At 23.8% G+C, this 16310-nt stretch overlaps 1 protein-coding gene across 3 annotated transcripts; it reads right to left on the bottom strand.

The window, feature by feature from the left end:
* Window positions 1-529: 529 nt before the first annotated feature.
* Window positions 530-15226, bottom strand: LOC126906395 (ATP-dependent DNA helicase Q1-like). 3 transcript variants are annotated; one of them, XM_050686996.1, is made up of 12 exons: window positions 14712-15226; window positions 14146-14310; window positions 7992-8171; window positions 7601-7731; window positions 7369-7543; window positions 5566-5732; window positions 3951-4084; window positions 3618-3813; window positions 3354-3508; window positions 3118-3290; window positions 842-1024; window positions 530-777 (listed from the first exon to the last, which is right to left on the bottom strand). In XM_050686996.1, the coding sequence occupies exons 1-12, from the start codon at window positions 14728-14730 to the stop codon at window positions 677-679; spliced, it is 1779 nt and encodes a 592-aa protein (XP_050542953.1). In that variant the 5' UTR covers window positions 14731-15226; the 3' UTR covers window positions 530-676. The 3 variants fall into 3 exon arrangements, with proteins under 3 accessions (XP_050542953.1, XP_050542954.1, XP_050542952.1); XM_050686997.1 differs by having other exon boundaries at window positions 531-777; window positions 3118-3296; window positions 14146-14265; window positions 14712-15223; XM_050686995.1 differs by having other exon boundaries at window positions 531-777; window positions 3118-3296; window positions 14712-15222.
* Between the last annotated feature and the right edge of the window lie 1084 nt (window positions 15227-16310).

Below are 16310 nucleotides of genomic sequence, written 5' to 3' on the forward strand. Positions count from 1 at the left end.
TCTCCAAACTATACTACAACAGACTTCACAACAAATTTTAACAGCACACAAACCCACTAATCTCTATATTATCAACGAGAACACTCCCTGATATCCTGCACCGTAGACTTAAAAGGAATTGGTGTAGAGACCTTATTTTGTAGTAAGCAGGCTTAATAAGTGTTGATGGTCGCTATCAGGCATCATCTCGAACTTTAAATAAATCTTTTTCTTTGTTCAAAACTTATCACTGTCACTTATAGAGTGTTACCACTGGGTAACCTCCCTAATCTCATGATTCATGTTATCTTATTTTTTTATTGTCATTTATCAAACCTACTTATTATACAAAGATTATGTATAGATTATAGTTATCTTAAATAAATCAAAAAAAACTTGTGATTCAAGGTAAGTTACTACCCAACACTGAAAAATATTTAATACAAAAAAATAATAATAATCCATTAGTGTAAAATTAGAATTATTTAGTTAAAATTATTTATTTAATTATTTTATAAAAACTTATTTTAATAATTAAGAACTGATTGTACTACATTTTATCAAAATACCTTATTTTTCTTAACACTCTAAATTTTATAACTTATGTTATAAAATTGTAGACAGAATACATGTAAAATTTCTTTTTCAATATAAACATTATTTTAACAATTTACTAAATAAAAAAATAAATTTTAGATTACAAAAATTTAATTTTCTTTGAATTAGGCTCAATAAATTTTTCTTTGGATATATACATATGAATTTGGTGATCTTGTAATAATTTACTATGATTTGAACCTAAAACAAGTTATTAGTATAAAATTCTATTTTAGATAAATAAAAGTAATTATTTATTAATAACCTCTCTTAATATAAGATATTGTAGAATAAGGAGTAAAATGAAAATCCTCTGCTAAATAGTTTTGTACTAGCAATTCACCAACAATCATTTCTGCTCTCATTCTTGAAAAGGTAGGTGGTTTTATGTTAGTTATTTTCATTTTTTTATTATATTTACCATACCATGAATCTAAGAGCATTTGGGCTAAAAAAGTGAAACAAATAAAATAATCATATTTCATATAAATATTATTGAAATAAAAATGGTAACTTTTAGCTTCGATGCGAAGCAGAGAAGGTATTGGTTTTACTATGTGTTTTTTTTTTTTTTTTTTTTTTTTTTTTTTTTTTTTTTTTTTTTTGTGTCTGTTACCACTTTTTCTCAGCTCTCACCGAACCGATTTCTTTCAACGATACGTCAAAAGATCACAAATCGTATCTAGTCGAAGACATTACCCTTCAAAATTGAAAAAATTTCCCTCGTTCCCCGTAAATGGGGGAAACCTCCAAAAAAATTACAAATTTAAAAATCGCTAATTTTCGAAATTTTTTCAAATTTTTTTACTAAAAACTGCCGTAACTTTTTCAAAAATGAACGTATGAATATAATTTTTTTTAAATAGATGCTTGATGTCTTTACCTATCATTTGGTATATTTTTTTTGTAAATTTGACCTTTTTTCTGCCTACAAGGGGGGATTTAAAATGACAACTTTTTCACAAAAAATTAACTTTTTCAACTTAACTTTTGAAAATGTTCCGGAAGGTCTGACACTTTTATATATATCTTAAATTAAAGCTAATGTAATGTACTTTAATTTGAAAAAAAAAAATTTGACCTCTGGACTTGTCTTCACGGCGAAAATGGCTACCGAATGCTATTTTCGTGTGAAAATTCTCGATTTTATTATTTATATTATATTTAACTTTATAATGCTATAACTTATTGAAAAGTTTATGGATCCACACAATTTTTTCATGAGAAATAATATTTTTTAATAAACCCTTTTTCATTCGACATATTTTATCTTAATCGAGATATTAATAAGGAACCAGCAGATCAAGTAGCTTTTGGAATAAAACACCAATTTTTTTAAAATTAAACACTATCTAAAGATTTGCATCGAAGCGTTTATTTTTGATAGTGATTTTAATCACTGTCAGATATCATTATACTTGATCCAACTATGCCACGTCACCACTGTGCCGCGACCCCCCTGTGCTGGATTTTTTTCTCTGACTATATAAATATTTTTTCTTAAGATACCATTTTTATGCATGCATCATCTTTAAATATTTATTGAAGATGTAAAGATCATGTGAAAGGATATTAATACAATTGACATTATATATGTGTAATTTTACCTAACAAAATTCAATGCGCCCAAAGGAATTTAAACCTGTATTTTAAACACAAGAAACTAACATAAAATCCCAGCAATTGACCACTGTAGTTTCTAGACAATAAAATGAGCAATTTAAGTAGGTTTGAGTTTTTAAAATCGTTTTGTTTGATTGAAGGAATTAGCAAATTATTAAAGATATATTTAACTTTATTTTCAATTAGATTCATAAAAATTTTATGAAAATCAATGATCTTATCACTGTATTGACATTATTAAATTAAATCAACTAAAAATTCAACCCACCAAAGTGAAGTCATGGCTCAAAAAGTATAGGGCATACTTGGAATAAGTATAGATGATATTTGACAGTGATTAAAGTCACCATCATAAAAAATGCTTCGATACAAATCTGTAGCGTTTAGTTTTTAAAAAGAATTATTGAATTATACCAAAAGCAACAAGAGCTCCTATTTCTTTATCTATATTGTGATTACAAGTTTTATGATTTACAAGTATTATAGTAATTATATTTAGTATAAAATTGATATTTAATAATCTAATATTATAATTTTTACGGAGAGATTATAAAAAGTTATAAGTTGTTAAAATTTATAGTAGTACACAAAAATGTTATAAAAAATTGAATTGATCATTTAATCAAATGTTTGGGGAGTTTTCTCTATTAACAGGAATGAGAGAATTTTTTTCAATTATTGAGAGAATATCTTCAACTAGAAACAAGTTGTGATCTTTTGTGTATTGTTCATTAAAATCGGTCCAGTAAGAGCTGAGAATTAGTGAAAACAGATGCTCACAAAAAAAACTATCATAGTAAAATTAATACATTATCAGTTTTGCAAAAAGTAAAACTATAAAATAGTTTCTTTTATATCCCTTTAATTAATACAATCTCAGCAAGTAAAATATAATATATACATATATTTTGAACATACCAGTTAATTTCATATCATTATTTGATGTTACGTTTAATATTTCATATAAATCTTTACAATATTCAGTGATACTAATACGTTTTGTAGTTAACTCGGTAGAACAATGATCACACATTTTATTACAATCAATTGATTCCCAGGATTCATCAAAATGTGAAGCAATTAACTTACGTCTACAGCTTAAATAAATAATTTGATAAAATAATTTACATTATTATAACTTTATGCTAAATTACTCTTTAGAGTTTAAACAATATTTTATAATTGAATATAAATTGGGTAGTCCTGTTTGTGTAGTAAACACCATTGTGCTTAATTTAAAAACATCACTCAATTTATAATACAGCAAACATGTAGATTTTTTGCCATCTCTTCCTGCTCGACCACTTTCCTAAATAATATGGAAACTAATATGATTTAGAGTACTTGACATTATCTATTTAAACCTTGCGAGTTCAAATAGGTCACATATTGCTTAAATTATATACTTATACAATTACTTGGTAAAAGTTTTCAATTGATTTTGACAAAGCATGATGAATTACAAATCGAACATCAGGTTTATCAATTCCTAATCCAAATGCAATGGTAGCTACAACTGCTTGATACTCACCATTTAACCATTTGTTATGAATTTTAGTTCTCAGTGGTGCTTCTAGTTGTGCATGATAGGCTCCAACTTTGCATCCACGTTCTCTATAAAACACATTTTTTCTTCATTAATATATTTCAAAAATATCTTCACTAGAGACACTAATAAAATATAACTCTTAAATAATAGTACTGCATTAATTTACTGTCAACATATTAAATTTAAAACTACAATATAATACCTTAATTCTTTTTTTAAATTTTCACAGTCTTTAATTGAAGTAGTATATATAATCCCAGACTGGTTTTTGAATTTATTTTTTAATAAAGACTCAAATTCATCCAAACATTCTTTATTATCTGGTTTCCATTTTACCTAATAATTTGTTGCAGATTTATTATTACTTTTTGTTTTTCTAATTTATATAAAAATCAGGTTGACATAAATCTGGCATAAGAAAAAACTTAAAATATAACAACCTTTATTCTATAAGACAGTGGTAGTAGGCATCTTACGTTCCAAATCTGATCCCTAGAGGATAAAAGTTGTAAAAAAGTGGATATTTTTCATCAAATTTATTTCTATTTCTATTATTGTCTTTGTACCAATGTTAGGAAAGAATTTGATTTAAAAAAAACTCGTTTAAGGAATCAACTATATTTGTAGAAACATGAACGAATTAATTTTTGTGGGGAACTTAACTAAGAAAATCTCGGTGTGCTTCTTTAATCTGGAGTCCTTCGTAAATATTTCTGCCTACACTTTATGACAAGTATAGTCACCTCTAGGTAATTATAATATTATAATAAAATAACCAAAAATAATATAATATTAACCTTCATCTACAACTTACGTAATTTATAAGNACAATAGCCTATTGCAGGTTCAAATGATTTACTCTATTGTCAATAAGACATACTTTACAGGTTTTTACACGTGTACTAATATTTATTTTTTTCACTGATTAGTCTCCAATAATTAATTTTATTTACCTCTAACAAAAAATATCGAAAATAATAAATGAGTTCTCTTAATTTAAGAGTACTCAATATTTGACTCAAATTACCCTCTTGGTAATTATTTAGGTGGAACCTTTTGCTCTTAGTTAAAATAAAAACATTATTATTATTTTTTAATTGTAATCTTAGTATTTGAAATACTTTTGTAAAGTAATTTAGTATTACTCAAATACTTTTGTATGAAAAGTATTTAAATAGTATTTTAAATACATTTTTTTTTAAATATTTGAGTATTATTTAAAATACTTTTTAAAAGTATTTTTTACAACTATGCGAATCTGTAGAGAGTGTTTCATTTAGAGAAATTGGTGGATTATTCCAAAAGCAACATCAACTCTTATTTCTTTGATTATATCCTGATTTGTAGTACTTAGATTTTAAAATATAATATATGAATAAATACTAATTATTAAATTTAGTATGAAATTGATATTCAATAATTTAATATTGTACGGAGTACCAAATTTCAAAAAGTTGACCCCTTAAAAACTGTACCAATTTTTTTTATTAAAGTACATATTTTTATTTATTGTGATCAAATAATATTAAGTTTATAATATGTCTATTTTTAACTATATTTTTTATTGTCTTTTTTGGTCTTTGAAAAGTTACTATCTGGCCTTTTTTTTGCAAATTACTGAACTGTATTGGAAATTTAAAAAAATGTATAGTTATAAGAATATGTATGTTTAAAATAAATTTATTATAATTAAATTAAATTTATTCATGTGATTTTTAAAAAATTTACTGGATTAGCACCATAAAACTCAAGACTTCAAGATAGATTTTTTTTACATAAAAAAAATACAAGAATAATTTATTTTAAAATATTGTAACCTCATAAAATAAGTTAGGTCTATTAAATGTCGCCTTTAATAGAGCACATCCTTGGATTTGTAATAATTTTTGTGTATCTGTAATAACTTTAGATGATGCAGTTGCTGTTAATCCCAAAACTGGTATATCGGGAAACATTGGTTTAAAAATGGTAAGATGTGTATAATCTGAAATTAATAAAAACATAATACATCATTAATATTTATTACCTAGTACTATTTAGTACCTAAATAGTGCATATGATTTAAATAATAACAATAGTAATAAATTTAAATATAATTAATAAGTAATAAGAAAAAATTATGTAAAAAAACTTATTGTAAATTAGTATTTCCATCTCTCAAAAACTTTTTGAAAGAGCAGAAACTGACCTAGACTTTTTAAATAATATTATAACTGGTGATGTAACTTAGATTTACGGGTACGATGTTGATACCAAGCATCAATCGTCCCAGTGAAAGTCAGCAAATTCCCCTAAACCAAAAAAAGCAAAGCAGGTGAAATCAAATGTGAAAACCATGTTAATCACCTTTTTTGATTTTCGTGATATAGTTCATTGTGAATGGGTGCCTCAAGGTCAAACAGTAAATCAGAATTTTTATTTAAAAGTCATAAAAAGATTACGTGAAAATGTTAGAAAAATAAAACAAAATACGGAAATCGATTTAAAAGATATTCCAATTAGTGCCTATCAGGAATGTTTTCAAAAGTGGAAAAGAAGATGGCAGCGGTGTATTACTTCCCAGGGAGATTATTTTGAAGGTGATAATGTGTATATAAAATAATACTGAGTTAATAGTTTTATTTGAAAAATCTGAGTATTTTTTTATCACACCTCGTATAGGCTAAATAAAAGAAAAAAGTGCTTTGGAAATATATATTTTTGTAGTGAAAACCAATATAAATTAAAATCTTATTTATAAAAATTAATATAAAACACTTCAATGCAAATAAACAAAAAATTTTTGCATCTTCACTAATGGTTAATAATTTCATAATGAATCAAAATTATAATTTATTACAAGCTACGCATATATACTTAGTGATTATTTTAACGCTCAATATCTCTTAAATAATAATTATGTTAAGAAATTGAGTTTTAGTAGTGTTTAGTTTCATATACTTCTTGATTTATCAGTTATTAATTACTTTTTTAATTCATTTCTTATACCTTATAATGTTATGAACTTTATTTTTTTTTAACGGCAACATACATATTTAAATAGCTTATAAAATAAAAACTGATCTTATTAAGAAATTGACTGGTCAATATCAACTTTTGACCGATTATTACAGAAGTAATTACCTATTTAAAATATAGTCTGAACATAAAGTGCAAGTTAAATAATATTTATCATTAGGAATTTCTAGCTACACCTATCCTTTCACTCATATATAAAATTTTATGTCTAGAAACGAACATTAAAAAAAAATACAACAAAATGATAATTGAATCAAGAGTTATAAGCATTGTCAGATAGACTTGAGACAATTGTATGTTTCCATTTAAAAAATAAAAGTCAACATTATTTTAAGAAGAAAAGAGATGGGTTAGAACTAATTTTATTTTTTATTTTATATAAATAATATAATAATTAAAAAAATTATGATTTAATAAATTTTTTTTTTTTGCTTATAATTGTTTGTTTAAAAAGTAAATGTTTAGAATTAATTTAATTTATAGCAAACATTAGTGTAGATAAAAATTATTTAAATAATTTTTTATTGAAAAATTGTTCTAGAATATATCATATTATTAATAATATATTAAAACTCATTAAATGAGTTATAAATATATAATACCAGGTCGAAAATCATGTCCCCACGTTGTACAACAATGAACTTCATCAATTGCTATTCTAGATAAAAGATTTAAATTATATGCTTTTTGTAATTTTGTCATAAAAATTTTGCTTTTTGCAATTCTCTCAGGTGTACAATAAACTAATTTCAACATAGATTTTCCATCAATCATCATCTAAAAAAAAAAAAAAAGTTAAAATAAATAAACTTTTATTCAAAATACAAATATAACCTGATAGAGTAATTTAGTTTCTTCCTTAGTAGAATAGGAACTTATCATTTTGGCATTGATTTTGAATTTATTTAACTGAATTATTTGATCTTCCATTAGTGAAACCATTGGACTAACAACCAGAGTAAAACCTATTTTTTTATCATAATCATTGTGGGTGTAACTTGAAATAATTGTTTAGGGATTATAGTTCCATAAACAGATATGTCTAGGAATAAAACTCCTAGTTTTCTATTACACTGCCTTATTTTTCTCCCCCATAAAAATACATTTAAGTTTATTTATAGAACAAAAATGTAAATAGGAATTTAGCCCCTACAGACTACATGCAAATTACTCTTATGATTACCATAACTACAAATAAGCTAAACAGTATAAAAAAATACCCAACCTTTATCAATTATAGCAGGCAACTGGTAGCATAAAGATTTACCACCACCTGTGGGCATAATAAGTAAAGCATCATGTTTTGATAATGTTATGTTGATTGCAGCCAATTGCTGTGGCCGAAATGTTTCCAATTTAAATTTATTTTTCAATGTTTCTTGTACTATATTATACCATGGAAAATCTAAAATATTAAAATTATTATATATTTTTTAAAGTAACATGCTGTTAAAATCTTCATGAAAATATATTTAAGAATTATTTATTTACAATAATTAGGGTTTAAAAAGTACTTAAAAAAATGTAGAAAAATATAGTTTAAACAAGACAAAATATATTATTTAAAAAAATGACAACATTGAGATAGATATCAATTTTAAAGTAAAAATATACAGCATTTAATAACTGCATCAGGTTTAATGTAATTGAACAATTTTACAAAAGATTATCGGGAAAATAAAGTTTATATTATAATCATACTTTGATTATAAAATGTCTTACAAGAATCTTCTAAGGGAGCATTTGCAATCTAATAAAAACAGCTTGATTTTATTTCTACTTTGATTCAATAACTACTTAATTATTAAGTTGATTATACAGAGTGATTTTTTTTAAATACCCATTTTTTTCTTTTAAAATAATAATGTTAAAACAATTATTTTTGGTATTTTAAGTTTTATATGTTTTTTTTATTTATCAGTTATTATTTTTTTATTAGTTTCTTAAACTTATGTTATAAGTATATCAACTTTATTTTTAGCTTCGATGCGAAGCTGAGAAGGTATTAATTTTACTATGATGTGTTTTTTTTAAACATTTTTTTTTTGTGTCTGTGAACGCTCAATCTCAGCTCTCGCTGGACCGATTTTGATGAACAATATGTCAAAAAATCACAAATCGTATCTAGTCGAAGACATTACCCTCAAAAATTGAAAAAAATTCCCTCGTTCTCCGTAAATGGGTGAAATCCACCCAAAAATTACAAATTTAAAAATCGTTAATTTTTGACATTTCTTCTTTTTTTTTTTACTTAAAATTGCCATAATTTTTTTAAAAATGACCGAATCCATATAAAAATTTTTTTTATAAATATCTTAGGTATTTACCTGTCATTTTATATATTTGTGTGAACATTTGACCCTTTAACAGCCCACAGGAAGGGTTTCAAAATGGTAACTATTTTACAAAAAATTAACTTTTTCAATTTAACTTTTGAAAATGTTCCGGAAATACTGACACTTTTATATATACCTTAAATTAAAGCTAATGTAATATACTTTAATTTGAAAAAAAAAAAATTTGACCTCTGGACTTGTCTTCATGGTGAAAATGACTACCATCATTCAAAAATATGCTATTTTTGTGTTAAAATTCTGGATTTTGTATTTTATTTTAATTTAAAATATCTGACAAGAGGAGTACACTGATTTTCATAAATATTATAAAAATCAAATTGATATAGTATAGAAAGTTAAACTTATTTAAATTTTTTTGCATTTTTTAAGTCGAAAAAAATAGCTTTGAAATTTGAACTAGCTTAAATTGAAATTTTTTTTCAGCCAACGTTAGCGACGTACAGTTGCCGAGTCGGTAAAACTTGTGTTTTACGTGCTTGGGGTACAATGTTCCAACCCGCGTATGGCAATGAATTTTTTGTATTTTTTCTTAAATTCTTTTTAAGTTAGAATAAATTTGATTTTTATCAAATTTCAAGAAGAAATTTCTTATTCATATTAAAATTATTTTACTATATTTTAGATTTTAGCTTCGATGCAAAGCTGATAGGATATTTTTTTGTGACTATTATTTTTTTCTTTGCTCTAACTTGACCTACTTTTTCAACGATACGTCAAATAATTACAATTCATATCTAGTTGAAAATATTATTTCAAAAATTAAAAAAAAAATTCTAATTTATCAATTAAACAGTTACTTATACCATGTTTTCCATACAGAAAATTAAAATCATTCATTTATAATGTGTTTAAAGTATTTATTGACGAATCAAGTTCAATATAATAGGTTTCAACTACAAAACTAAATCATTTTACTTTGTAATTTAATAATTTTTTTACTCTATTTGTGTGTGCTACTACTAGACTATAATATTCAACATTTTTTGGTAACATGTTGTAATCTTTTAACAACTTTGTTATGAATGGTTCATTTAGTTAAAATAAATCATTAAAATTAATTAAGTTCTGAATATTTCAATAGCAGAATCTTTTCAAACACCAAAAGTTACTAGGAAATTATTACTATTATTTCTATTTAAGTTATCTATTATGATAAAAATGAAAAAATTATTGAGCTTTTCTGATAAATTTACTATAAATAGTTATTATAAAACTTTCTGACTCCTTATTAATCTTAACGATACAAGTTTCTTAATTCTCATAAAATTTCTTATTTAAGGATGTCAATTTAAAACTTGCAAATTGAGCTAAAAGTTATGGCAAAATAAATTATTTTTTTTTATTATGAACATTTACAAAAATCAAATTTAAACGATTAAAAAAATAGGGTAAATATGTCATTTTCCTTATTTTTAACATATTAAAAATCAAAATCATTTTTAATTTATATGTAAATACTATTTTTTAATAATAATAAAACTTAGTAGTGATAGAAAAAGTCTAATTGCATATTTGAAAACATCGCGAAAAGTTGATTTAGAATATTATATTTTTGTTTCTGATGAAAGTTCCTTGTAGTACAGTGTATAAAACTTATAACTTTGTTATCTGTTATAACTTTATCAAAAATGACCAAATCAGTATAAATTTTTTTTATTTAGATGCATGTCTTTACCTATCATTTGGTTTTTTTTATAAATCTAACCTATTACCTGCCCACAAGAGGGATTCAATATGATAACTTTTTTTTTTTTAGTTAAAGTAAATTATTAAAATTAATTCAGTTCTGGATATTTCAATTGTAGAATCTTTTTAAATACCAAAAGTAGCTTAGAAATGATTACTATGATTTCTATTTAAGTGTTCTATTACGATAAAAATGCAAAAATATAATGAGTTTTTCTGATAAATATACAGTAAATAGTCATTATAAAATTTCCTGACTGCATATTAATCTTAAAAATAGCATTGTTTTAATTCTCATAAAATTTTCTATTTAATGATGTCAATTTGAAACTTGTAATTGAGCTATAAGTTATGGTATCATATTAAATTTTTTTTATTATTAACTTTCACAAAACTTTATCAAAAATTTTTCATCAACCCAACCAAAAAAAACCCAGCACAGTGGCGTCGCGGCATAGTGGGGAAGTTGCATAGTTGGGTCCAGTATAGATTTAATCTGACAGTGATTAAAATCACTATCATAAGAAACGCTTCGATGCAAATCTGTAGATAATGTTTAATTATAAGAAATTGATGGATAATTACAAAAGCAACATCAATTTCTATTTCCTTAATTAAACCCAGATTAGTAATTCTTTTAATTATATATTATACAATTTTTAAAATTAATTGTTTTTAAATTATTATTGATTTTGATTTTTAATATGATAAAAGTAATCATTTTGAACCTACTTTTTTTTTGTCCTTTAAAATGAAATTTTAATAAAAAAAAAAAAAGAATTTATTACTATAACATTTAGCTCAACTTGCAAGTTTGAAATTTACATTATTAAATAGAAAAAAATTAAATTGTTAAGATTAATATGCAATCAGGGAATTTTATATTTACTATTTACAGTACATTTATCAGAAAAGTTAGATTTTTTTACATTTTTATTGTAATAGATCACTTAAATAAAAATCATAGTAATTATTTCTAATTAACTTTTGGCCTTTAAAAAGATTTTACAATGGTAATATTCAAAACTTAATTAATTTTAATGATTTACTTTAACTAAATGAACCAATCAAAACAAAGTTGTTAAAAAGATTTACTCAATTGAGCGTATTATAAAATATGATTATAATTGTAAAAATCCATCGTTAAATTTAGGTGAAACTAAAAATCATAAGCGTAGAATATGTGGTAGATCGTGTCAAGTGGAAGCTTAGGATAAGGGTGGCTGACCCCAAGTAGTTGGGATTAAGGCAAAGAAAAAGAAAAAGATTACCAGAAATTCCGGTGGCAATTGACATAATATTATTGTTGTTTGGGAATGTACAATTTAGCGTTTAGTTGGGTTTAAAACAATATAGCGTCAAATGAAAGTTCCTTGTAGTCCAGTGCATTTATTTATAGTAACAAACAGTTTTTAATAAAAATTATTGTATCAAGCTCTTTAAATTTTTATACACGTTAAAGTAAAGCAAAATATAACTTCTAAATTATTTTTATAATTTCTCTGTATAAATTACAATATTAAATTATTGAATATCAATTTCATACTAAATTTAATAATTAGTATTTATTCATATATTATATTTTAAAATCTAAGTACTACAAATCAGGATATAATCAAAGAAATAAGAGTTGATGTTGCTTTTGGAATAATCTACCAATTTCTCTAAATGAAACACTCTCTACAGATTCGCATAGTTGTAAAAAATACTTTTAAAAAGTATTTTAAATAATACTCAAATATTTAAAAAAAAATGTATTTAAAATACTATTTGAATACTTTTCATACAAAAGTATTTGAGTAATACTCAATTACTTTACAAAAGTATTTCAAATACTAAGAATACAATTAAAAAATAATAATAATGTTTTTATTTTAACTAAGAGCAAAAGGTTCCACCTAAATAATTACCAAGAGGGTAATTTGAGTCAAATATTGAGTACTCTTAAATTAAGAGAACTCATTTATTATTTTCGATATTTTTTGTTAGAGGTAAATAAAATTAATTATTGGAGACTAATCAGTAAAAAAAATAAATATTAGTATACGTATAAAAACCTGTAAAGTATGTCTTATTGACAATAGAGTAAATCATTTGAACCTGCAATAGGCTATTGTAGGTTCAACTGATGTATTAAAAATAGATGTATACATAATAGCATTTAGATAAGCACAATAATTATGTTATACTATAATGTAACATATAAAATAACAGAGAATTATTCTCAATTTTCATTTTGACTGAGTTTAATTTGCTTGCTGTATTACGGTTAGTCAAATAAAAAAAAAAAGTATATTAATAGTACTGAATATTAAACAGTATTAAATACTAAATAATTGTATTTAAAATACTACTCAGATACTTTTTATTAAATGTATTTAAAAATACTATTCAATACCAATGAAAGTATTTGAATACTTTTATTCAAATACATTTACTCAAATGCTTTACGCCTTTGCAGATTTGCATCAAAGCGTTTCTTATGATTGTGATTTTAATCACTGTCAGATATTATCTATACTTGTCCCATAATATATGCCTCGTCTACACTGTGCTACCGTTTTTTTAATATTAACACACCTAGTTAACTAGCATATTTAATAAATATTGGTCTAATTAAGAAAATTATTGGTTGATAAAAACTATTGAACCAGTATTTCAGAAGTTATTGACATTTTTATACCTAAATGGAAAAGAGGAAATCCTAAAAGAGGAAATAACTAAAGATAAAAATAATAACACCTGCATCTCACTTCCAGCCAAAGTGTAACATTTTAATAACTTAAAAATATTGGTCCAAAAGTTTTTATCAACCAGTCATTTTCTTAATTAGATCATTATCTATTAAACAAACTAGTTAATTTTATACTTTTATATGTTGTTATTTGAAAAAATAAAGTTGACACACCTAAATGTTTTAAGAGACGACTATAAAAATAATTTATAGCTGAAAAATTAAGAAATGTATGGAACTAAAAAAAATAATTTTCAATATTAAATTTATTTTGTATGTATTTTAGTGGTTCATGGTAATTTAATAAATTTATAAATATATTCAATATTTTTTATTTTTCTACAAATGAAGTGGTTTATGATAAATAAGTCACTCTGTATGAACCTAAAATTTCAAAAAATAATTTTCTTTATGTAACTATTATTTTAAGAACAGTCTAGTGTAGCTAGTATTCAAAATATCACTCTGCAATAATTAATCAAACTTTAAAAACCCTTTATCTCTTAGATCTTGTATTAATAACATTAAGCCATCTTAAAACTACTAATAAATTATCGATATACATTCATTTTTATACTAGAATTCAGTAATCAAAAAATTACCTTTATGAGTCCATTTCTTTTTATCACTTATTAAGTCTGTCTGTCGTTGATATGATAAATACTTTAATTGTTCTTTATGTTTAATAAGATCAGATTTCCTTTTTTGTAGTTGAGCAATTTCTAAATCAATTTCTATTAGTTCTATATCGATTTGTTTACATTTTTCTAAAATTTATTATTAATTGTACATTAAATATAAACAAAATTTGCCAATTCCATGGACAACTAATATAACACCGAGAACTGTTATATTACATATCAAAAATGGAAAAAAAATGACCAATAATAATTTAAAAATATACAAAGAAACAGCACCAGTCAATAGCAGTTTTTATTACTTTAACAAATTTTGAAGCATTATATACTATAGAGCTTTTTATTAAGGATCTGAAAAGTAGGCTTTAGTTTTCTTTATTAGTTATAGTCAATTTAAAAAAATAATAATTTATAACTTAAATGAATTTTTTATAAAGTATTAAACAGTCGTTAAAATCTGGTTAATGTGCCAATGACTGATGCCTTTACCCTATTTTTTATTTACTAAAACTTATTTTAACTAGACATACCTTCATCTTTTGCTTCCATTTTAAAAATAATTAGTGATAATACTTAATAATTTCCAATGTACACATTTTTCTGATTTACACAAAATTAAGTATACCTTCCAGCTCATAGTTCAGAACTGTATAATCACATCGATAATGAAAGAAAATTAATTTTTAAAGAATATATTTTAATAAGTTTATTCGCGAGTAGTTTTAAATCGATAGAAACGTAATAATTTAAATATTGTACAGAGTTCATTAAGAAAGAAATTTAATTCACAATTTAAATAACACACTTTGTTAAAATATATACTTATACAATAGTGTAAATGTTAATAATAATTAATTTTTTTAAGAAGTCTTCTTTTTAATCTGTCGGTTGTCTCTGCTTATATCATAAATCACCATGCATAGACAAATATGTATGTATCACTTATCATTTTTCGGTTACTATTTACCACAGATGTAGATAATAAACTAAAGTCAAATAACTACAATATTTTTTGAAGCTTAACTTTTTTATTTCTTTACTTCGCATAAAACATTTTTGCTATCAACAACTTTTTACTGTAATAACAAAATAATTTGAACACAAAATATATGAAAATAAGTCTTTAGCTCAAAAAATATGGAGGCTTTTTTATTTTTTTTATAAAAAATATAAAATATAGTACAAGTAAACGGCAGCCCAATTAAATCAGGGTGTCTAATATAACGTTTGTTTATGATAGCACTAGTACTTTTCACATCACCACAATTAGTTCGGTTTATTGTAAATTTATGATATTTCAATATATATATCAACTTGTGCGCCCGAACAATTGGATTACGTAATAGTAGCCATTATTATAACATTTAATAAGTTGTAGTTTTTTAATTTATTAATTAGTAAAAAAAATATAGGTGTGCACTGATGGATAGGATTCGTCATTAAACAGATGTTTTATAAAAGTATTCGGTATCCCATTCTCTAAAATTGTCATTCCAATTATACTCGTATAAAATCAAACAAAAATATGATTTAATATCATTTCATTGTTTAAAGGTGAATAACGAAATTAATTAAGTCCAATTTGGATTCAATCTTTTGTTTGGCTACAATCTGAAGAAACTTGATGGGGCTTAGTCTCCTAAATTTCTGCCATAAATTGTACCGCGAAAATGAATTAATTTGTTTATCTTGTTGTATAAAAATATTTTTCTGATTAGGTAAAAAATATTTAAATTAGAGTTCCCAAAAATTTTGTTGCAATACTCTTATGCTCTAGTCAATTTAAGTAAACACAAGACAGTTATAAGTTAAAAATCGACAATAGTTTATGATTAATCTTAAATTTATTTAACTCTTCTGTTAAGATAATTAGTTTTAAACTTAACTAAGTCGAGTTGAAAATATGCAATCGATTCAGTGAAAAATGGTTGAGTTATTTTCATTTGTATGAGGATTACCTGAAGTTTTGTCAGCTGTTTATACGATAAATAAAATAAATAAATATAGTTTAAAAAAACTAAAAAACACGCTTTTAAAGCACATCGAACTAAAAAGTTAAAAATAATTTTTAAAATTAACTTAAAACAATAATGAACGAAAAATACTAGTATTATTGTGAAAAAAAGCGT

Source organism: Daktulosphaira vitifoliae, unplaced genomic scaffold (genome assembly GCF_025091365.1).
Source record: "Daktulosphaira vitifoliae isolate Bord-2020 unplaced genomic scaffold, ASM2509136v1 Scaffold_4, whole genome shotgun sequence".
Lineage (NCBI taxonomy): Eukaryota > Metazoa > Arthropoda > Insecta > Hemiptera > Phylloxeridae > Daktulosphaira > Daktulosphaira vitifoliae.